The sequence below is a fragment of the Perognathus longimembris genome, chromosome 4, assembly GCF_023159225.1.
Source record: "Perognathus longimembris pacificus isolate PPM17 chromosome 4, ASM2315922v1, whole genome shotgun sequence".
Taxonomy (NCBI): Eukaryota; Metazoa; Chordata; class Mammalia; order Rodentia; family Heteromyidae; genus Perognathus; species Perognathus longimembris.
Window position 1 is genome coordinate 17,511,131 of NC_063164.1, and position 25,434 is coordinate 17,536,564.

At 38.4% G+C, this 25,434-nt stretch overlaps 1 protein-coding gene across 3 annotated transcripts in view; it reads right to left on the reverse strand.

The window, feature by feature from the left end:
• Nucleotides 1–25,434, reverse strand: part of Xrcc5 (X-ray repair cross complementing 5) — a 96,383-nt gene that overhangs the window by 25,359 nt on the left and 45,590 nt on the right. For all 3 annotated transcript variants that reach the window (XM_048344801.1, XM_048344800.1, XM_048344802.1), the window contains 2 exons: nucleotides 18,581–18,674; nucleotides 16,542–16,611 (listed from right to left, as the gene is read on the reverse strand). In XM_048344801.1, coding sequence (XP_048200758.1) covers nucleotides 16,542–16,611; nucleotides 18,581–18,674 — 164 coding nt within the window. The remainder of the gene's footprint in view (nucleotides 1–16,541; nucleotides 16,612–18,580; nucleotides 18,675–25,434) is intronic.

Below are 25,434 nucleotides of genomic sequence, written 5' to 3' on the forward strand. Positions count from 1 at the left end.
CTGAGAGACCTACATCTCAATCAGTAAGAGAAGGTGGGAACAATGAGGAATGTTTGCCATTCCAGCTACTCAGAAAGTGCAAAGAGAATCATAGGCCAGGTTGGCCTGGGTTAAATAATAATAATAGTAGTAATAATAATAACAGTAACTACCTAAAAGGGAGATCCTATTAAAAAAAACTAATCAGAGCAAAAAGGGCTTGGAGGATCTTTTAAGTGACTGGACTGTGAAGTAGACAGAACTTAACCTTGCTCTTTGACTTTCTTGTCCTCCACCTTGAGTTTTGTTCTAAGACTCCTCACCCACAGTTGCTCATGTGGGACAAGTGGTCTGCCTTCTTATAGGAGCAGAAAGGTGGGCAGAAGTGACACAGTGGAGACTGCCATAACCATCGTATCTGCATGACCGACAAGTGGCATAGGAAAATGAACTAAGGTATGTAAAGTGTCAACACCTCAAATGGTACAGACTCAGCCCTGTTTTTTTTATTATTATTATTATTTTTTCTTTCTAATAACTAAAAAATCCAATTAAAACCTTACTATTTAAGCTCTAAAAGTTCCGTCACAGCTCATTTTTTCATGCTTAACGATTTTCTCATTAAATGTAGTAATTTCTTACAAACTGCACTAATAAAGTCAATCCTGCTGGGTGTTTTCCCCTCTTTTAAGTGCTGTCTTTTCATTGATGTGTTAAATTAAAACCCCAGGCACAAGGAGCAGAATAAATGCAAAGTCTTTATAGTCAGAATCCACTCCTACAGACTATGAGAGCTTGCTTGTTTTATTTTTGTTTTTATTGAGTTAACTGAGTGTCCTACTTTGTAGCCACAGGAAGAATGGTATTGAAGCCCTCTTGGCCTTGCTTACTCTGTAGCACAAAAAGGGGGTGTGCGCTAATGAGAAACTAAAAAACTTACAACCAGTTAGTCCACTGGCTGTAAGCTTAGTTTAGCTAATGACATATCTTTTTTACACTGGACCAATAATATTTCTCAAATAGTTTGGCATAAGACAAAATCTATTCTGAGTCTAGGTGTCAAATTTTAATTTTTATGCTCAATGAATGATTTCTATGATATTCTACAATCCTGTAGGGAGTCATATAAGTTATTAAAAACATGAAATTTAACCATTAAACACCCACTGAACATGCACCACCAAGCTAAAAGGTCATTAATATTTACAGGACATATAGCATTTAAATACAGAACAAAAAAACCTCCCCATTCTACTCTAACTTTCTACAGCTGCAGAAAGGAGTACCTTTAAAGCATGAAATCATGACATGTCTGTGCACCAGTCACTCATGCCTATAATCCTAGGTACTCAGGAGGCTGAGATCTGAAGATTGTGGTTCAAAGCCACCCCAGGCAGGAAAGTCCATAATATTCTTATCTCCAACAAATGACTAAAAAAGCCAGAAGTGGAGCTCTGGCTCAAGTGGTAGAACTCTAGCCTTGAGCAAAAGAAACACAGGGACAGTTTCCTCGCCCTGAATTCAGGCCCCAGGATTGGCGCACACACACACGCGCGCGCACACACACACACTATCATGACATGCTAACATAAAAAAAGAAACTTAAAGAAAACTTTTTTTTTTTTTTTTTGGCCAGTCCTGGGCCTTGGACTCAGGGCCTGAGCACTGTCCCTGGCTTCTTCCCGCTCAAGGCTAGCACTCTGCCACTTGAGCCACAGCGCCGCTTCTGGCCGTTTTCTGTATATGTGGTGCTGGGGAATCGAACCTAGGGCCTCGTGTATCCAAGGCAGGCACTCTTGCCACTAGGCTATATCCCCAGCCCTAAAGAAAACTTTTAAATTAAAGAAAAAATGTCTTTGACTCATTTATGTAATGTATATGCCCTACTACGGCAAGAATGTGTGAAAGGTGAGGTGAGGGGTAGAGAAAGCAGAAAATAGGGTTTCCACAGTGTTTCAAGGTCCTAGGTAGAATTCTAAAACTTGACAATGCTTTCCAAAATAAAAGTGATATGGGAGGGAGGGTGGAATGAGGGACACGGTAACAAACAGTACAAGAAATGTATCCAATGCCTAACGTATGAAACTGTAACCTCTCTGTACATCAGTTTGATAATAAAAATTAGGGGGAAAAAAAGTGATATGAGAGACTTAAGAACCTGACCATCTTGTCTTGATCTTATTCTAAATGGGCAATAGGAGAATGGATGCAAGATGTCTATGTTTGGTATCCTAGCAATTTTGTAGTGTGTGTGTAGCTTCATACCTGAATAGATGTCATTAAACTAATGTAGGAAGTAACCAGAAGGAACCAAGCAGCCATAGTAACAGTGCTGCAAGAAGAAACAGTCTGGAACAAGAGACCAATCTGGCAATGGGATCCAATTAAAGGTTGGTAATTGAATGGAATTGAAATTCATGTATCAGTTGATGAGATACAATGAGTGATGAGTCAGACTCCTTACCAAGGAGAGAAAGAGGCAGCCACTGGCTGAATGTGCTTCTGTGCATGTTGAAGGCAGAGGCAGTACACTTTTTTACAATGCATCAAGAATGAGTCATTCTGGAAAGGAACTATGAAGTACTCAGACTACATTCTATACAAATCCCTCGACAAATCTATGACTAGTGAAGTATGCTTATGCTATATATTTCCTGAAGGAACTCTGGGTCCTTTTATTCCCCCTTTAATTTTTTCCTTTCTATTATATTATGATTTTATGGGTAAAGTTTTATAACAATTCTTCTTTCACGGGCTAGGACTTAGAAACTGATACAAAGAACCAGGCAAGTGATTCTGCTGCAATTCAAAAATTCAAATTCTTGTTATTTCCAAAAACTGCTTTTTTTTTTTAAAATTCAACAATGGAAACAAAATAATCTACTACTAGTTGGCAATACTAAGAGAATATACAACAGATGGGGGCTGTTTTCTTTCATTGACAGTTGTCTATGAATCACATTATGAAAAAACTATGACCATGCATTGATTCCTTAAAGATATATTAGTTCTCAAATCATAGACATCACTTTGGAGTAGGATCTGGTGACAGAGAAGAATTTAGTGGAGAATATCATGAGCAAAAACACAGAGGGAGAAAAGCCAATGCCACAAGGGTATTCAGTTTGGTTTGAACACAGTGATCAAATTGTAGCAAGCCTTAAATGGGCTGATTTCAAAGACCCAGAGAGTGATTAAGGAGGGCTGACCCAAAATAAAAGCTAAAATATAAGAAGCTCCATAAATACGTGGGCTAACTTGGACAAGAACTTTGAGTATAATTAATACAGGATGCTAGAACCGACCAAAGTAAAATAATGAACGCTTTAATTAATATAATAAGAATGTAACTATGGGGCTGGAAATATGGCCTAGTGGTAAAGTCCTCACCTCGTATACATGAAGCCCTGGGTTTGATTCCTCAGCACCACATATATAGAAAAAGCCAGAAATGGCACTGTGGCTCAAGAGTCAAGAGTGCTAGCCTTGAGCAAAAAGAAGCCAGGGACAGTGCTCAGGCCCTGAGTTCAAGCCCCAGGACTGGCAACAAAAGCAAAAAAAAAGAATGTAACTATGGGTCTGAGAGTACTGAATAAGAGATGACTTAAAAATCAAAGAGAATTAATAATAGATACAAGCAGTCAGAAATTATTAACAGTAAATTCAAAGGGGAAAAAAACAATAAAAACAAATCTAATTTTTGAAGAAAGTCCCATTGACACAATAAATATCAGGACAAGTAAACAGGCTGAGAACTCACTTGAGATACCTTTTTAGACCTGCTCTCCCTGTCCTTTATGCTCCAGGTTATGTCAGCATCCTACTCCATGAATTCTTCTTGAAATTGTCATTTACTTGCATCTGTTCCAATATACTCTGCCTTCTCTCATACTGTCAGTGAAGGTAAGTCACCTCTGGACCTGTGTCCTACGTCCCCTACTTTTCTCCTATAGAAGGATCTCATCTAGTCTTATGCCTGTATAGACCATTTCTATTGAGACTTCTCCCAGAAAGGCTTACACCCAGGCTTGTATCATCAATTAAATGTACCTTTCTTCTCTCAGTCAGTGGTACTTCCTCCCAGATGTTCCATGCCAAAAGTTTGGGAGTCATCCTTGACCTCTTGCTTACTCCCACACCCTATATTACCACACACATAAACTAATCAAAATTTGATCACGTGACCAAAGCTTTAAACTATGCTTTCAAAACATCAAAACAATTCTGACTCTTCTGTTTCCACATTCTTTCCTCCAACGAAATTAATGCTCTAACTCTATATAGTTCAACCTCACCCTTCTTCAATTTGGCATAAAACATAAGGTAATCAGATCATCCTCTACATAGAATTTTCACCCCCTATACTCACTGTGCTTATTGTAGATGTCATTAAACTAATGCAGGAAGTAACTAGATGTCCCAATTACATCTCTGATCTCTTCCTCTACTTCTTTCCTCCAGCCACAATGGGGAGCTATGAATACCCTGCTTCAGAGGAATATGCTCCTCCCTGTCTACAAAGCTCTCCCCACCTTCTTCAATTCTGTTTAAATGATGCCTTAACAGTGACAGCCTCCAGGTCCTCTATATGAAAGTACAAGTCCAATTCACTTCAATATTTCATATTCCACCATCCTATTTTTAATTCTTCCCCATAGTGCTCTCCTGGGTTAAATGGTACTCTTTCCAAATTCATGGCCTTTTCAGAACCTCAGAATTTGATCTCATTTGGAAATAGGATCCTTGCAGATGTAATCAAAGTGAGATGAGGTCATTAGGGTAAATCCTAATCCAGTAAGACTGGACTCTCTATAAAGAGGGAAATTTAGGACACATGCACATGTTTAGAGAAAGCCAAAGACGGAGGTAATGCAGGTACAAATAAAGGAACTCCAAGGTTTGTCAGCTGTCATGAGAAATTAAGAGTCAATGAACAGTCTCCCTCAGTCTTCCAGAGGAACCAATCCTGACAAACTTGGGTTTTTCTAATCTCCAGAACTGTAAAAGAATAAACTGTTATTTTAAGCCACCCAGTTTGTAGTACTCTACTACATGAGCCCTATACATTAATAAGAAGTACTTATTGCCATATCTAGTATTTGACATACCTAGTATTTTCTTGTTTATTTTGTGTCTTGCTCTAACAATTGGACCATAGAAGACGTTCAACAAACATTTTCTGAATAAATGAATAAATTATCCAGGCCTCACTAGTTTGCTCCCCTGGAAGCCTGTGGAATGAATTTTTTGTGGTCCTTTAGTTTAAACACATATACTGTATATTCAGCATTCTATGCACTTAAGGGAGTGGACAGTCTAGAACTGTTTTCACCACCTGTCTCTTAATTTTACAGGAATGGAAACCATGAAACTATGGAAGGAAAAATACACAAAGTATAGGAGGTTAAGTAATAGCCTGTATACATACATATACATGATATGTACACATGCAAATACGCAGGGTTGAAACATCATGCCCAACACAACCAGTAACTACAACATGCATGCATATCTTACTGCTATGCATGTTGCCAAGTATGACTTACCTTTATTGCATCTTGTAAGCTCTTTTTCCTCTCTAAGATAAAGTTGTGTGATCCCACTGAGCTTGAGGGTGATTTCCTCTAAAAGCACTGCCTACAGTTACTACTTACTGCTCCACTTACTATACACTAAAACAATTAACACCTTGATCACAATACAGAGCAGTGGAAGGGATTAACAGTTATTTTCATGAAAAGAGATACAGAATGTGTGAATGGGAGAGATCTGAAAGTTAAGGACAAGAAAGGGTGTGTGTGTGTGTGTGTGTGTGTGTGTGTCTCCTGGGTGTGTGTGTCTCCTGGGGCCTGAACCCAGGGTCTGGGTACTATTCCTGAGCTTGTTGTTGCTATTCAAGGTTAGAGCTCTACCATTTGAGCCCCAGCTCTCTGGCCTTTGTAGTTGTTAATTGAAGAGTCTCATGGACTTCCCTACCCCAGCTGGCTTTGTTTAAACTACAATCCTCAGACCTCAGCCTCCTGAGTAGCTCAGATTACACATGTGAACCATTGGCACCCATTTTTTAATGTTATATACTACTACATTATTCTTTGCAATTTTCCAGTGAATGTATGCTTAATTTTTTTTTTTTTTTTGGCCAGTCCTGGGGCTTGGACCTGTCAGGGCCTGAGCACTATCCCTGGCTTCTTCTTGCTCAAGGCTAGCACTCTGCCACTTGAGCCACAGCGCCACTTCTGGCCATTTTCTGTATATGTGGTGCTGGGGAATCGAACCTAGGGCCTCATGTATACAAGGCAAGCACTCTTGCCACTAGGCCATATCCCCAGCCCCATGTATGCTTAATTTTTAATAAAGAGGGCCTGAAAAACAATTGTCATCTTAAAATATGTAAGAGACTGACATATAAATAAGTGTTTCTATTTCTACAACTGTCATTTGCTGCTGGTGACAGAATACTTCTATTTCATAGATACATCTATTTATTTCTTATTTTATTCTTCCTGTACCATTCTTTCTGTTTATTACTCATATAGTTATGAAGAGAAGTGGAAAAAAAAAAACTTTGGAAATATTGTATTTTACCTACTGCAACTGAGAAAGTCTGCTGATTTGTTCCAGGCTTGCTGCAGGGAAATCTTATCTTGAGATTATGAATTCTACTCTCCTTATAATCTCATACATTTAAAATTCTATTGCATAGGTCTTATTGGCTTCATTACAGTAATTAGAAATGTGACCAAATATTCATCGTCTTTATCTGTAAACATGAGCTTGTACACAAAAAGTCTCAAGGAATGTGTAAAAAAATGACAAGAACGAATAAACAACTTTAATATGGTATGAATATAAGATCAATAAACTAGCAAAATCTTCTATATAGTAACAACATACAATTCAAAATTGAAATTAAAAAGATACCACTCACAACAGTTTCAAATACCTAACAATAAATTCAATAAAAGAAGTGTATGGTTTACATAGTACATGCAACGAAACATTGTGGAGGGAAAGCAAATATCATTTAAATAAATGGAAAAACATTCCATGCTCATGGATTAGAAAACTCAGTATGGTTAAGATCGCAACCCTCTCATCATTCTACATATTCCATGCAATACCTACCAGATGTCAGTAGGCTGATCCTAACATTTATATAGAAATGTGGATGAGCTAGAATAGCCAAAACAACTTTAGAAAAGAATAAACATTGGCTGAGAATATGGCTTAGTGGTAAAATGCTTGCCTAGCATGCATGAAGCCCTGGGTTTGATTCCTCAGTACCACATAAACAGAAAAGGCCAGAAGTGGTGCTGTGGCTCAAGGGGTAGAGCACTAGCCTTGAGCTGAAGAACTCAGGGACAGTGCCCAGGCCCAGACTTCGATCCCCACGAAAAAGAAAGAGAGGAGAAGGAGAGGGGGAGGGGGAGGGGGAGGGGGAGGGGAGGGGGAGGGGGAGGGGAGGGGAGGGGGAGAGGGAGAGGGAGAGGGAGAGGGAGAGGGGAGCAGAGCAGAGGGAAAAGAAAAGAACAAACATGGAATATTTATACTTCACAATTTCAAAATATACACTGAAGTTAGAATAATCAAAACACTATTAATTATAGACAGACGTGTGAATCAGTGTAATAGAATAGAAAAAATACAGAAATAAACCTTTAAACTTACAATCAATTTATTTTGATTAATATACCAAGGCAATCTGATGGGAACAGGGAGTATTTTCTGCAAACAGTAGTGAGACAATTGGTTAAGCCAAGCTAAAGCAATAAACTTAAACCCTTGCCTTTTACATGTTCACAAAAATCAACTAAACATACCTCTAAATTATAAAAAAAAAAAAAAATAAGACTTTTGGAAGAAAATACAGGAGAAAATCTTTGTGATTTGGGAAAATTTGTGTGATGCTGAAATGACTACCCATAAAAGAAAAATAATGGGGTTGGAGGTGGGGACTCAAATGGTAGAGTACCAGCCAATGAGAAAAAGCATCAGATAGTGAGCTTGACTCCAGATCTCAGGCAAAAAAAGAATGATAAACTGGACTAAATCAAAATTCAAAACTTCACACTGTTCAAAAAAGACATGCCACCAAGGGGCTTTTATAATTTATATTCTGATAGGAGATTTGTGTCTGGAATATATACAGAATTCATCTCAATAATAAGACAACCCAACTGGTCAAAAGATTTGAATAAATAGCTCACCAAAAGAGATATATAAATGGCTAGGAAGCACATGAAAATATGACCAACATTTTAATTTTTGAAGGACCTGAAAATCAAAACCATAACAAGATAACAAAACACAGGCAGTGTTAGCCATAAACCTGACAATACAAAGTGTTAGCAAGCATAAAGAGCCAAGCACTAGTGGCTCACACCTGTAATCCTGGCTATTTAGGAGGATGAGATCTGAAGATCATGGTTCGAAGCCAGCTGGAACAGAAAAGTCGCTGTGAGACTCTTACCTCCAATTAACCACTCAAAAGCCAGAAATGGCTCTGAGGCTCAAGTGGTAGAGCACTAGCCTTGAGCACAAAGAGGCTTAGGGACAGTGCCCAGGTACTGAGGTCAAGCCCCACAACTGACAAAAACCAAAACATAAAGAAACTGGGACCCTCCTGTGTTATAGAGGGGATGGCAAGTGATAAGCTGCTCTTGAAGCACGACTGGTTCTAAAAAAATTTTAATGAACTTCTAATAATGCTCAGCAATTACATTTCTAGACAAGAAAAATACACTCATGCACTGTCTGCAACAGCACTATTTGTAATGCTCCTAAACAGGAAAAAAACAAAAACCAAAAAAACCAAATGTCCATTAACTGGTGAATGGATCAATAAAATATGATACATACATACAGGAATATTATTTAGCCACAATGAGAAGTGGACCACTGGGGCTGGGAATATGGCCTAGTGGCAAGAGTGCCTGCCTCGTATGAGGCCCTGGGTTCAATTCCCCAGTACCACATATACAGAAAACAGCCAGAAGTGGCGCTGTGGCTCAAGTGGCAGAGTGCTAGCCGTGAGCAAAAAGAAGCCAGGGGCAGTGCTCAGGCCCTGAGTCCAAGCCCCAGGACTGGCCCCCCCCCCAAAAAAAGAAGTGGACCACTGATAACCTCTACAATACAAACAAATCACAGAAACCTTGCACTAGTCAAGAAGCCAGATGTAATGAAATATATTAAGTTTTGTTTTGTTTTTTTTTTTGCAGTACTGGAAAATCAAATGATTCCATCTATGGAAAATTTCTAGAAAAATCAAAACTTTAGGGACAGAAAATGGTTGGTTGAGGGTAAAAGTAGATGCAAGAATTTACTACCAGGCACAAGAAATTTGGAGGAAAATAGTCTTTAGCTGAATTGTTGTGATGATTGTGCAATAGGATAAATTTATAAAAGATCACGAACTTGTAAGTATAGTTCATAGTAGAAAATTTTACTACACTAAAGCTATATTTAAAAACAAGAAGTAAGTGCAATTTATCTGAGATTTTGGAGAGGAACTCTAATCAATAATAGAAAGATACCATTTTTCTATTACAAAGTAACTATTAAAGTTTAGCAAATACTATCTTCAACCTAGGAAAATAATACCAGATTCCACGGGTAATGATAAAAAAAAATGAGGAATAGACTGACTACAAAAATTAGATTTTCTATTTCCAAACATGTCTATGATGTATTATTTCTAATCCCGATGCAACTGTATGCAACTGAATCAAGCTCCCTTCCCATTTCTCGACAAAGAAGCAAATATGACCTGGCCCCCATGTTTTTGTTGTCAGTAGTGGGGCTTGAACTTAGGACCTGGGCACTGTCCATGAGGTTTTTTTCACAAGGCTAGCGTTTTACCTCTTTGATCCATAGCTCTATTTCTGGTTTTCAAGTGGTTAATTGGAGATAAGTCTTATGGACTTTCCTGCCTGAAGTTGTCCTCAAACTACAACTCTCAGATTTCAGCTTCCTGGGTAGTTAGGATGAAGGCCATGAGGCACCAGTGTCCCACTCCACCCCCTTTTATTAAATGTTTTGTGTAGACATGCTTATTAGACTGAAGAGACAGAACTGTACCAAATATTACTTTCACTTTTTTCTATATCAGCATTTTTTGGCCTTGGGCTTGCAATCCAAGAGGACCAAATAATTTTACTATATTTAAATGGGATTCCAAGCTGTTTCTAGGATCTTAACACATTTCAGCTGATTAGTGCTTATTTTAATGTAAGTCTAACATCCTTTCTTAAAGTTCCTAATTGGTTAAGAGCTTCTGTTGTTTGCCACAAGCAGTCACTTTGTCATTGATTAAAGCAGTCTGCACATCAGCACAATCTGAAATCAAGTTGTTCTTGTGTTTTTTGTGTTGTTTTTTTTTTCCCAACCAGCTGGGCTTAAGACAGCCCAATTTGAGGGGAACCTAAGGTAATGCCATGCATGATAATGACTGGAGGTAGAGGAAATAAATCAAATTGCCATGATAAGTAGGACTTCAACTGCTTTCAGCCTCACAAATCACACTCATGCTTACTTACTACAAGTTGGGTAACATTTTCCTTTCATTTCACGTATCCATTCATGAGCTCTGTGCCTTGTTGCACTGGTGGTAAAGGTTCAGTATGTGAAAGGAAGGTTTGAATGGTCTTTGGGCTATTTTAGCTGTTCTGTTGCAGGGTAATTCCTAAGATTTTCAGCCAGAGGAAAGGCTATGTTTCAGGCTAGCCACTTTACTATGATGAGAAATCAGAGCACTGGGAGAAAAACAGAATCACTATGGTGTATTACATACATGTAGACCATCTTCAAAGCTCTCAGGAGAGATGTAAGCACTCATCAAGAACTTAAGCCTGACACACCGCTTTCATTGATATGCTAACAGTTGTCTTTCTTAGGGGACAGCCAGGTCACATTTTCTAAAAGCCATACCTTGTAACTGGAGATGTTCTGATGCATACAATTACCACAAACACTTGAAAGGATTTTAGAAGTAGAAAAAGAATGGATAGAAGCCTTTTAGGAAGAGTGGCCAAAAAAACAAACTTTAACAATGGTTATGATGGTCTTTGGTTTCTATGTCATGTCTTTTTTGTTTTAAATTTCCATCTTTATTTCAGTGATTTTATTTCAATTACCTGGATGATGAGCTTTATTACATTAAGATGTGCCCTTCAGGGTAGTGCTGTGTGCCATCTAGTGAAATGTATGTAACCAGTGAAGAAGTTTAAGCTTAATCTGGCTCTCCAGAATTTGACCCAGTGTCTTCCACACATTTGCAATAATCTGTGGAGTCCTAAGCACTCTGGACTTCTCATCCACCCACATGGAGTGAACAAGACCACTGATGCATAATTACCATGTCAAATAATAACACTCTTTCAGCAGGTATTCTCTAACCTTCCAAATAGGCTGATTTTCCCATTAGAATAGGTTGACTTGTCTTGATAAATGAGGCATAAAATAAGTCTAGATTGTCAAGTTCTGGGTTTTAACAATTTAAAATGCGTCAAAAAGGAAGCAAGTGGAAATATTTGAAAAAAAGTCAAGTACAGACTAGAATTGGCAATCATGTGTTTTCTTCCTCATGACTAGATGCATCAGTGCTATTTCGGGAAAGGAATAAGAAAGTATGTCAAACTCATGAAAGACTCTTAGAGGTCCAAAGATATTTAAAATCTTAGTCACTGAATTTAGTATCTTTTAAGATATTCTAGGTATTTCAGTCTTTATTTTTCTTAATCAGATCTTTGCAAAGAAAAAAAAGGGGGGGCACATTTTTCTTTACCTGGACAGAGCTCTGATAGATTACATATTTCAAATCCAAGATTACGTAAACCAAGGCCAATTACAAAAGAAAACGAACAGATGGAACTATCTTCTAGATCATAATTCTCTAGGATCCAGTTTAGTGTTTGACTCATAGCAGAAAATTCATAATCTACGTAAGTAAACTGCTATGCAAATGCACATTGCTACATCACACAAAACAAACTGGAAAAAAATTGGCTTTGATGCATAATGTGATGTTATTACTAACTGCATCATTTTTATCTTGTGTTAGGAGAACTTAGGAAAATAAACTTTAACAAATATCTTCTAAAATTGAACGAATGTTTCTTATGAACAGAATAAGGCAAGATGGAAAAAAAGGCAAAAAAGACTTAAGGGTAAGATTTGATCCAAAGTACTGGGAAGAGGAAAAAAAAAGAAATTCTATGCCTTAGCAGTCACCAAACCAACTGATCACCTTTTATCAGCTGGACAGCTGCATACTGCTGCTTCTTTGTATAGCTTTCTAAGGTTAAAAAGGAACTGTTTGGGTAGATCTGAGCATGCCTACTTACAGTGTCTGAACTGCTCTTTTTTTTTTTTTAAGCCAGTTGTGCTCATATGAATATGATTTGGTTGAATGAAGCTCCCCCACCCTGACATTATGCAGAAGCATAATATATAAACTGCTTAGCAAAAACAAGATCCATGAAAGAGAAATTCATCTCACTATAAAATAAGTTACTTTCCATCTTATTAGCTGTTTCTATATGTCCATCTTTTCTGACAGGCTCCAAGAGCTGTTTCTGACACATAAGGAACATTGTGACATGCTATCCCATAGCCAGTGGGAATTATTAAAATTCAGACATATCCATCACACACTTCAGGAACTGGGTGACTCTTCCTTCTAGATAGACAGTTTGCTCTCTATCATTAGCTGTTTTAGCACTCTTCCTAAGTAAAACAGGGAAAAGGCAAACAGTTGGAAATCTAGTCTTCTTTGGCAGCACAGTTGGTAATGGGCTCGGTGGAGGAAGGATGCTCTAAGAAATGAGCAGACTATTGAGTGACCTCTGAGACGTGTGGCACCCACAGCCACAGATGATGGCAGTAACACCCTTATGAGTAATATCATGAGGAAATGGCCCTACTTTCACAACGACAGGTGATTATTGTAGTCAGGGCATATAGGAAGGAAAGAAAGAAAGGAGCTGAAAAAAGGGCACTGAAACAGCATCAAAGACAACTCACAGAATCGCTGGCAGCCAGGATGAGTGTGTTGTTTCCTCTCTGTCAATAAGGTTAGAACAAGAAGCATCCTTCACACTGAACACAAGAAGATAAAAAAAAAAAAATGTGCAGCTGCCTACTGTGGACTGCTGATAGCATGAGATAGTATCACTAAGCTACGATTAGGGCTGACAGAGAGTGTCTAATTTCTACCTAAGGGTAAAGCAATTTTACTGACTATCTGCTAGTCATACTTCTGGCTTCCCTTCCCCTCTTTCCCTGCACAGACAACTCTCTCAGGAATAAAGGAGATCATTACCAGGGTGGGTACTTAAAACCTGGGGGGAGAACTCCTTACTGGACAAAGGAAGTGAGTCTGGGCTTGTGAAGGGCCTTAGAATAGAGAAGCTGAAGCAGAACAAAAGAAGGACAAGCAATGAAGAGACAATTTCAAGAGGAAGAGGAATAAAAAGAAAACCAAGTGAGAGCCACAAAGCAGAAGCAATGGTTAAACAGCAGGCCATCCATTTTCTGACATCCCTATGGAGGGTCTGGTTTAGTAACTTCATGGAAAGCTCTGATTCACCAAGTCCTAGGTGGAGGGACAGAGGGACACCCATTGTTACAACATAAGTAATGTGCTGGGACTCAAGAGTCACATTCAGCAAGTATGGACAGTCTATTCGTCAAAAGACTATGTGTAGGCACAAGGTTTTACATGCATGACTTGTAAGGATTTGTTTTTTAAATGTTGCAAGGAGTCCATTAGGTAGCAAAAGAAAGAGTCTAGCTAAGCAGAAAAACCCAGTGTGTACAGGAGATAGGCATTTGAATCCTTGTATGGTTGGGGGTGAAGATGGGGTATCTAGCTCTTCTAATTTTATAGGTTTTTTTCATCAGTTAAAAAGGAGACAATTCTTCTTGTGGCCTATATAATTATATGGATCCACTTGGCTTTGTCATCTTAACATGACTGCTTCAAATCTCCAACTCTTTGGCCTAGAGGAATCCTTACTTTTCTAAGACTGGGCAAATTCTTAGGAGTGTACACTTTCACAGTTTTTCAGACTCTACAAGTGTTTTCTCTGTCCTGCTTGAAGGAATTCCTCTTCACCAGTTTCCTTCAGTAGAATACACACATTTAGCACTCCCAGAGTTTTGTGATCTGTGTCTTTGTGGTCATAACCTTGGGCCACAAATTGTTGTGAAAAGCTACGTCTACAGATTGATTCACTCAATTCCTTTCCCTCCTTCTTCCATTTTATCTGCCCCTATCCTGTCTTGAATGTGCTTCTACACTTCTACTTCTAGAAGGATTAGGTGCTTCCCTTACTATTCAAGCTTTAGCCCTGGCTGACTGCCAAGCCTGGGAGGTATTCTACCCTCAGAGTTCATTCACCCAAGTGTTCTTCTCCTCAAAACCAAATCTTTCCAGAAAACTGACATCAGCTCTTAAAACTCTTAACATTTTCTTTACATGTGACTTTGCTGGATACTGTGAAGGGTAACTAGAACAAAAACTAACAAAATGCAAGGCTAACACAATGCCTTGTGTTAAGACATAAAACAACTAGTAGAAGCCACATAACAGTGATCATAACTACATTTAATTGCCAAGACGACCATGCCTACACCAAAATCAATCACTTCCAGAGAAGGAACATGGACTCTGGCTGGACAAGGTAGTTTATAACATTCAATGAAAGAATAGGAAGAAAGCATAGCTCACATCTATATCATAGCTACTCCGTAGGCTGAGAACCTGCAAATCACAACACAAGGCCACAAAACTCCATGCCCAAAATAAAAACAGGATGAGAAGCATGTCTTGTGGTAGATCAGGAGCTAAATAAGCAAGGCCAAGTAAATGTGAGACCCTGAGTTCAAATCCTAGTACTGACAAAAAAATTATTCAATCTTTCTTCAAAAACTTAATTATCCACCGGCTGTGGAAAGCCACCGGGCCTATGACGAGGCTAAACCATCTCCACCGACGCCCTCAGCCAAGGCAAAAGGTTTCCGCCTTCGCCGCCTCCTAGACTCATGCTTTCCCAACAGTGATAATTCCGTTTTTAATCTTTAAATAAAGTTCTTTGAAGCTTCAAAAAAAAACAAAAAAAAACTTAATTATCAGGAGAGATGGCTCACTCTATAATCTTAGCTATCCAGAGGTGAATGTCATAGCTCAAAGCCAGCTCAGGACAAAAAGTTAGCAATCCTCATCTCAAAAAGCAACCCACAAGGGGTGATGGAATGCTCTGAACAAAAATGAGACCTTATTTGAAAAATCACAAGGCAAAAGGGAACTAAAACCATGGCTTAAAGGGGGTAGAATCTTGCCTAGCAAATTATAATGTCCTGAGGTAAAGCCCCAGTACTGTTAAAAACAAACCAAAAAATCCTCACAATAATTATGACATAGTCAGGGTCAACTTGTCTGTCCCTTTCCCAAGAGTCACACTATGTGGTCAGACAATAGCACAGGTTTCTTCTGAACACCACAATTAACAAAAGAAGAAAATTCTGAAGCACTGTTTCTACCAATTCTTCCAGAAAACTCTCTTCTAGAATTCTGGGTTCCTTTCTTACAGTTAGATGAAGTTTTATTAGCTGTTATAACTGAAAAGCTTTTCCCCTATATGGCAACACCTAGTTTTAAAAAACAACAACAAACTGTTCCTCCATCTCAAGCCACAAAACATATACAGCCCCATAGCTATGACCACAAAACTGGTCTTCCTTAGGAAATTTAATGGGCTCAATCTCTGGTGTTCACTGTCAACAGGATCTCACCTAGTAGATGGTTTGCTTTCTCTAAGCAACTGACCTCTGTGAGGCCAGAAAGTTTCTAGGCATTTAAGGGTCTATTTACCCCTATAATGCCACTATGCTGAAATAGATAATTCTATGCACATGGGAATAGAAATGCATACAAATAAAAGCACAAGTAGAAGGTAGCTCACAAACACACCTCTCCCTACAGGATTAACAACTGTCAATTGCTACTGTTCAAAAGGTAAATGAGAAGGAACCTGAATGCAATCCAGTGGATAAACATAGCTCCCTGATTCAATATTAACCCTAGCCTAAATGGAATTCTAGGCTATGTTTGATTAGAAAATGTGAGGATAAGGTTAACTTGAGAAGGATTAAAATCTAGGGACAGCAGTAAGATCTTTCTGAGCCAATATAAATGCAGCCTTAACTCTTAGGACCAGAACCAAGAATTGTGCATTTCTGAAAACAGAAAGACCGAACTTCACACACAAACCTTCAAAGAATTGCAGTGAGGTGAAACAGAAAGTTCCATGGTTCTGGTCAAAATTTGCATAACAAGGAGACCAATGAATTACTTCTTTGTTGAGATAACCTATGCTGCATTTACTCCCATGAGTACATGTCTCAATGAGCCCCTAACAAGAAATTATCATGAAGGTCTGCCAGTAAAGAGAAATGTGTAAAGCATTATAACAAGTATCAACAGTTATGCAAACAAACATTAAATCACTCAGCCTAAGAAAGCACCTTTCGTTGAATACCAAAGCCAATGGAAGACCACTCACCTTCCTCAAAGCTGACATTCTTCTGTCTTACTAGAGCACGGAAGTTCCCAACAGGATTTACACTTCCAACCTAGAATGGACCCAACAATAAACCCACAGGTTACTTCTCTTTTTGGCAAAACTCCAGGCAATACAAGATGGCTTAATGTAATAAGTATGCTGTTTAAGACAAAAAGAAGGTCTTTTCTATCAAGGTCTTTTCTGTTTGAAGCTAACAGATTCATCTAGTCACACAACTGTCCTGTCTACTTTCACTCACCTTTCTCTATGCAAGCTAACTCATCTTCAGAGGGGTCAGAGGAATTACAGTCCAAGCTACTAGCCAACCCAGCTTGAAGGCTTTCTGTGCTGTAGACTGCCTGAACTTCTCGATACACCACCCCCACTTAGAAGGGGAGAAGGTAATATTGTGGGTCACACTACACATATCTGCCCACTACAATGGCATGAGAAATAACCATTTCATGCTTGCTTCATGGAATATCCCTGTGAGGGAGACTGCTGCTGGTTCTTCAGCACTTTAGTTTTGGTAAGATACACAAATATGCCCAGCTGGGAATATGGCCTAGTGGTAAAAGTCCTCGCCTTGTATACATGAAGCCCTGGGTTCGATTCCCCAAGCACCACATGTATAGAAAAAGAAGTGGCACTGTGGCTCAAGAGGCAGAGTGCTAGCCTTGAGCAAAAAGAAGCCAGGGACAGTGCCCAGGCCCTTAGTTCAAGCCCCAGGACTGGCAACAAAAACAAAAAACAAAAACAAATATGCCCAAACTGAGTATGTCTTCAAAAAGTAAAAGCAGATCATGCTAAGGACTTGCTAGGCATTTTAAAACACACCAATGACTTGAATCTGCTGGTCCTAACCTGGACACAGAAAAGACAAAGGAATTCCTAACAGGGCTGGTAAATTTAGCACAAATGTACTTCTGTTTTCAGTTTGCTTTAGATTAGTATGGAGAAAAGGAAGATCTTTCCTCCTATACTATAAAATGATGTGCAAATCCCATTTCCAACATTTGATTTTTCTGAGAGCATTTCTGACTGAAGTGAGCATAAAGGGATGCCTAAGAGCTGAGGGTCTTCCTAGTGTCATCTACTAATAAGGGAAAATTTAAAGACCTGTGGATTCAAGATAATGCTGCTTTAGATAGATAGTATTTTCAAATTTAAAAAAACAAAACAAACCACCCAACTTTTCATTGTATCAAACTATCAGTGCCAAAAGAAGGGTCGTTTGGAAAATTCTATTTAATTTAGAATATTTGAACTTTATGACTCCTGTTGTGAAATTGTATATTGCAAAAGAGGGAAACTAACTTAAATTTTATGTACTTAGAATGAAACCCTTTCTACTTGAGAGGCAGAAATAAAGAGGATTATAGTTCAAGGTTAGCTTAGCCAGGCCTCAAAAAAAGCAGACAAGCTAGGCATTAGTGGCTCACTCCTGTAATCCTAGATAATCAGGAGGCTGAGATTTGAGGACCAAGTTCAAAGCCACCTAGGCAGAAAAAGTCTATAATATGCTTATCTCCAATTATCCAGCAAAAAGCCAGAAGTAGAGGTATTAATCAAGTGGTACAGCACCTGTCGGACAAGTTACTTAAAAATACTTATATCATGAATTCCCATTTATCATTTTGAATAAATGGAAAGCTGAAAAATGAACTCCCAGAAAATATGCCTCCAAAATGCTATTTTGATTAGTAGCCCATACCTATAATCCTGGCACTCAAGAGGCTAAGGAAGGTGGGTCCACAGTTTGAGACCAGCCTGGGATATATAGCAAGGTCCTGACTCAAAAAATAAACAAACAAAATGCTATCGGTGATGTGTACCAAGCAATATGTTTTATTTAGAGCCCATATCCTACATATTTCTTAGATAACTGAAAAAATCACTTAAAAGAAGAAAGTAAGTATTGGATGGGTCTTTATGTTTCCCAATAGAGAGGACCAGAAAATGGTATGTTAGCAGATGCAGCAACCTTGATGTAATCTCCCAGAGCCCTGACCTTTCAAGCACAATAGAAAGCTGCTTACCTTGGTGACAGTGCCTTCGGCCAGGCTGGAGATACTCAAGTTGATTTGCCCTTCCTCAGTTTTGGATTTTTTAGCAGATGGCTCTTCTTCATGACTAAAAAAAGAAAGAAATGCTTGAGATTTTTTCCCCCCTTATATTAAAGGGGCTGTGATCTGAGGATCCAAATTCAAAGCCAGCGGAGGCAGGAAAAGTCTGTGAGACTATTATCTCCAATTAACCACCAGAAAACCAGGAGTGTGGCTTAAAGTGGTAGAGCACTAGCCTTGAGTAAAAAAGCTCAGGGAGAAAGCCCAGGCCCTGAGTTCAAGCCCCACAATCAACAATAACAACAAAAGTTAAAAAGCAGAATATTTTATGTGAAAAGCATAAACTTCTTTTTCAAGCATAAAAACCTGATAGTCACTGAACTTAGTCCTTTAATTTACAAATAGACTACCTCCCACTCTCTGCCTCAGGGACCTGGGGGCCTGACTAAGAGAAGCCCTGGCTCTGTCTCATAGCAATACAAAAATCAGCATTAGTACCTATATCACAAAGTCCTTGCAAAAGATGAACAGGAAGTAGAAACACCATTTTAAAAAGAAATCTAGGGAGTGGAAAATAAATCCATCTGCCTTTCTGATAGTATTTGCTAGTCCTTATCTCAGAATTGAAACATTAGCTTTCAGTATGAACTAAACCTTCTGTATGCTAACCCTTCCTCTCCATCCTATAGGTGACAGGTTTACCAGATTCTGCTTATAGCTGTCAAAACTTACCAGGCTATCTTTAACTAAATATGCAGTTTTAAAAAAAAGTCTTAAACTAGTTTTTTAAAACCCTTTTACGTTTTAAGTGTTTCTCTTTCTTTTTTAGGGGGTTAGGTGGGGGTGGGGGGTGATGGTGGTATGCCAGTCACACTCTACTACTTGGGCCACAGCTCCATTTCCTGCTTTTTTTTTTGGTGGGGGGGCGGTGGAGAGGTGTCAACTGGAGATAAGTGTGTATCTCACAAACTTTCTTGCCTAGACTGGCTTCAAATCTTGGATCCTCAGACCTCAACCTCCTGAGTAGCTAGGAAACCCTTTTAATTTGTTCTGTATAAACCTAATAATGTTCTGGGAATTTTGCTAACAAGTCCAATAGCATCTATGTGCTAAGGGAATGATCACACAGAAAAAGGTCTATGAAAATTCTCACCCCAAGTAACACAGTGGCTTTAACACCTTGCCTTAAAGTCAAAAGAAGGTCAAGTTAATTGCAACTAAGAAAATCAAATTCAAAGGCTCTGCCCATGATATCCCTTACACTGTAAAACATAAAGATAGGAAGATTTTTTTTCTCCAGAAAACAATTAGTATAACCTATAGGTAGCCACCAACAACCGGCTGAGTAAAATTAGTAACTAAAAAGGTAGTAACTACAATGTAGTATTCCTTTTAACTCACTTTAATTGACAAATGAAAACTATCATGTATGACATGATGCTTTAAAATACATATACACTGTGAAATGGCTAACTTGTCAATTAACATTATCTAACATGTTTCAGTTGTTAGTGGTGGTGGTGGTGGTGGTGGTGGTGTGTGTTCGTGATACTAATGGTTAAAATCTACTCTAGGATCTTCTTTTTCTTCAAGCACTGGGGACTGGACTCATGGCCTTGTTCATGCTAGACAAAATCAGACCCACTAACTACATCCTTCTATAAGGGTTTTCAACCTTGTTCTGAACCTTGCCTTTCAGTGAGGCTTAATGGTTATTTTTAAAATAAAGAATAATAAATCTTAATAATAAATCTTGAAACTCACAGAAAACTGTTGGATAATAAATAGGGCAGGGGATAATTAAGGCAGGCAAGGAGGATCCCTCTGATTAAAGAACTGTATATATGTGTATATATACATATGTATGTGTAAATGTGTGTACATGAGTATTTGAAATATCACAGTGAAACTCCTTTGAACAACTGATATATACTTAAATAAGTGACAAGAATAGAAAACAGGTCCAATTCAAGATGTGGGTAGTAGTGGGAGGGGGAAAGACAGTGAGTGAAAGAGGGGTAAATGTATTAAGTATGATTTCACATATATGTGTGAAAATAAAACAGTGAGGCATATTAAAATTGACTTGAGAAAAAGAAGAATGAGGGTGAGCAATGAAAAAAGGGAGTCTGGTCAATGCACATTTTATGCATACATGGACATGTCCCAATAAAACACCTGTGAACCACTAATTAATGCTAATAAAAATGTGAGAAAGTTGAAAGGAGTGACATTGATCAAGATATACTGTATTCACAAACTGCTTTGCTAAATGGCAACCCTTTTGTACAACTACTTAAAGATAATTTTTTAAATGAGGGAAAGGTATCAATGTTATTAGTCAATCAATGTATTAACTCAAAGAAAAAGGGGTGTGCATTTGAGGTAAATTTAATACAATTTTGTGTACCAAATACAGATGGAAAGTTAAAAAAGGGGGGGACTCCCAGGAAATTAGGTGTAACCCACTGACACACAGAATAACAAGGAAGAGAGGTTTGAAAGGAGTACAGAGAGAGAGAAATGATGAAGTCATTTCTGGGCATATTTAACTTAAGGTAACACTGGACACTGAAAACCTGGGCTGTAAGCAGTCAGAGGCTTTTGAAGTACTATATGTGAAATAATAAAAAGCATCCTGGAACATGTATTTTTAAGGCAATAATGGTATCATGACTAAGAGCCTAGAGTTAAGACTTCCTGAACTTAAGTCTTTTTTTTTAATTAGCATACGTTAAGTGTACAAAAGAAGTTTCATTATGACATTTCCAGTCTGTGTATCATGCATCCCGATCAGCCCCACCCCCTCTATATCAGGCTCTCTTAACCTCTCTCTCCTGCATTTAAATCTTTACTCCAACATTTACCAATTGGTATCTTGGGCTTGTTTCCTTTCTTCTCTAATTCCTCAGCCTCCTCAGCATTAAGATGCTATCGATAAAGCAAACTACTTCACAGGATGAACAAGTGGATCCAAACAGATAATGAAAGTACAGCACTCAGCCTCATACTTGTGTTAAGTGTTAACTATTTCAGAACATCATCAGTGTTTAAGGTTGGTGGGGAAAGCAAAGCAGTCCTCAGAGGAATCTGACAGGAAGATGTCAAAGGTTAGGAAGAAAAATCTAGAAAGGCTGAAGTTAAGGAATGTACACAAATGTTGAGGGGGAAAAAGGAAAGAACTGGCATTGTCGAGTGCTACCAAAAAATGTCAAAGAAAAGACTGTAGGGTAAGCAAATCTAGTCATTATATTCAATGTATATTATGTACAATATGAACTATGTAACTTGAGGATAGGAATGGGGGAAATGGGGGAGAACAAAGAAAGGGTTGACACTGACCAAGAAGCCTGTACTCAGAACCTGACTTATGGAACTGTAACCCCTTTGTACAAGTACATAATAATAACAACAACAACAATAATGATGATGATAAAGAAAAGGACTACAAACTGTAATAGAATTTAGCAATTTGCCTTTTGAAAACAATTATTAAAGAGGTAGGCGGGGCAGGAGAGAATGAGAGCTGAAAAAGGCAGAAAGTGTAGATTATTCTTCCAGTAAGCCAGGCATGTAAAAAAAAGGATAATAAATAGATTAATAATTAGTAACAGGTAGTAATTAAATGGCGGAATCTGTACAAATTACTTTGTTTTAGATAAAAGTGGATACAGGATGTGGTAAAGAGGGAGCTTTGATACGTTGTATACTGAAATTTAGGATGTTTAGTAGCATCCCTGAATTTGTGCCTGCCTCCAGTTATCTCATATTGTATAAAACAATAGCTTTCAGGCAATTTAAAAGATGGTTCTGGGCTTACAAATAATTAATTAAAAGCTGAACGTTCAATATCCCCTCCCCAACTTGGCATCTATGCTCCTTGATCTCAGCCATTCCCTCCTACAGTCACTTTACATCTTAGGCCCCAGGAAAGGCAGAATGTACTGATAAACATCTTGTGACAAAAGGCAAACCATCCCTCAAACAAGGCAATGCCATCTTTGCATCATCTTAAAGAGTACAGCCAAGGGGTTAGGGGTATGGCCTAGTGGCAAGAGTGCTTGTCTCGTATACATGAGGCCCTGGGTTCAATTCCCCAGCACCACATATACAGAAAAAACGGCCAGAAGTGGTGCTGTGGCTCAAGTGGCAGAGTGCTAGCCTTGAGCAAAAAGAAGCCAGGGACAGTGCTCAGGCCCTGAGTCCGAGCCCCAGGACTGGCAAAAAAAAAAAAAAAAGAGGAAGCTTTGAAATTACAAAAAGAAGACACAGGTGGACTAACGCACCAATAAAATGGCAGATGGGCCCAGGTGAAGGGATAAACAGCATCATATATCCACGGAGTAAGAAAAAACAGAGAATAAAAGTAGATGCTAAATAGGTTACATTTTCAAATAAGGGCCACAAAACTGAGGAGGCTTCTTATTTTCTCTAGAAAATCATCACTACTATCACCACCATTGTCATTGTGACAAATGTGCTAGGAACATGAGGAGGTTTTTTAAAAAAAAACAACCATTCACTTATTATGTGCTAGGCTCTGTGTTGAGTTTTAGGTAAACAGCATATATTACTCAGTTAACCCCATGTACTATCTGCCCTGAGGCAGATATTATTATAACTCCTATTTTACCAATGAGGAAATGAAAGCTTATTTTGCCTGCGGATGGATACATTGCAGAGCTAAGTGACCAGTTCTCATTGGCTGACTGGAGTCAGGAGGCCAGGACTCTGGAGTCCTAGCCATTAACCAAGCGAGAATGGGTAGGAAGGAGTCTTAGGGACTTGAAGAGAAAGCCTCAAAATGACTGACAAAAAGAAATCAAGATTATGTACTCATCAGTTGTATAAGTAGACCTCAGATGCCCCAATTCTCATGCAATTCTCTGGGAAATGATGCTTTTCTATAAGGGTAATATTTAGTATCCTGTGATACTGTCAAATGGTGCTCTTTCCCTCCTGAAATGAATAAATCCTCACCACTCAGTATTCAACAAGTCTAAGATGGATGGCAGATCTCAAACATTCAATGATTTTATTGACAATACTACTACTACTGTTTGAGTTTTAATTATTGCCTTCCCTCTAAATAGTTCAAAGTGCTTTAACATCTGTGAACCCATTGTTATTTCTTGATATGAGGCTACTTTTAGATGGAGAATGTCTCAAAAAGATAAAGTATTTTACCAAAATCAGACCAAGACTGACAAAGTTGGGACTATGAAACTTCCTGAAGAGACATTTGCCCACCCCAAAGTTTAGCCCTTGTCTCTCACTGGAAATACATACTCTGACTATACAAATGATAAACATGTACTAAACACATCATGTTAGTAATCTTGTAATTCCCCTTAGAAAACTACCCCCAAAGCTAACTAGAGCTTTTTCATTAAAATGGAGAGTTTTAAAAACTTTGCAAAAGGGACTGAGTCATGCCTTTGGAATGAAGGAAGTACTCAGTAAATATTTGCTAAATGCATCATTTTGGCAGTTCTTAAAAGCTAAAACTTCTTAAGAAAAAAAGGGAAAGGATAGGCATGGAAATAGGTATGTAAGAAGGAGATAATTCCCATGCCCCAGGCAGATAACTGGGCTATGTCACAAAACATTAGAGGAGCAAAGAAAAAGAAACTCAGTATGCCAAGGCTTCTAGAGCAGAATGATAGGACTACAGCTGAAGGTGTAATCACAGCAGGGATCAAATCACACCATAGCAGCCTTCTGGATCTCCACTGTGAGTTTTTTTTAAATCAGCTAATTTACATTTTAATCAAAGGAGAAGGAGAAAATGGCCCATTTCTTTCTCACAATACCAGAAGGTAATCAAGATCATGAACTGGAGCTTTAATACAGGGAAAGAATAGCCCTGTGATTGCAGTGAGACTACAGCAAGGTGTCAGGGGAAGAACAGGCTTCGGGCTTTTATTGAACAGTTCTAAACTAGGCATCCAGAGACATACAAGTAGCCAGAGATGGCAGAGAGAGGGTGTATTTTTAGGGACAAACTTCCTATATAGAAGACATGACAGACTAAGAAGAGCAGCAAGTCTCTCTAGGATGTGCTAGGACATGACGGAACCCATTGCGTGCATGTTTTTTTTTTTTTTCAATTCTAACAAAATGTAGAGTGTTTCCTCTGGAAAAACAGACACAACATACATACAAGCACATGCATGTGAACACAAACACAAATGCATATTGAACTTGGATAATAATTCACTATATCAGTGCTTTATAGAAACTAGTGAAGGTTTCTCAATGTTTCACCATTAAGGCATTTATAAATAATAATCCTTACTGTCAATGGAGATAAAGCTATGTGAGAGAAATCAAAGGGAAATGAAAAACAAAAACAAAAAATCATTGTCTAAAGCTAGATCCCAAAATGCAACATTAAAAAATGAATAGATAATTCTGGTTTGGGAAGAAAAATCAATTAATAACCTTGGACTGAAACCTAGTAAAATCAATGTTATATACCCAAATGATTCTGTATATCAATAATAATTTATTTTTGTTCTGTATGAATGGAAATTAATACAGATTTTGCAGAGAATGTGATGAGGAAAAAAACCTTAATAGCCCGCTTGCATGCTTGATTAAAGGATCATATGAAAAGCACTGTACAAATCTTAACCTATCTACATCCCTAACAACGTAACCCAGTACACTACTGCCACACTACCCAAACATCTAACAGACTACATAGGTCATTCTCCTTGCTTTTCCTCCAAAAATCTCATAACAAATAACCAAAGAAACCTCATGATCTCTTCACCTTGCTCACTTCATCCCCTGCTCCTTGTTTTAAAAGGGGAAATTTTTCA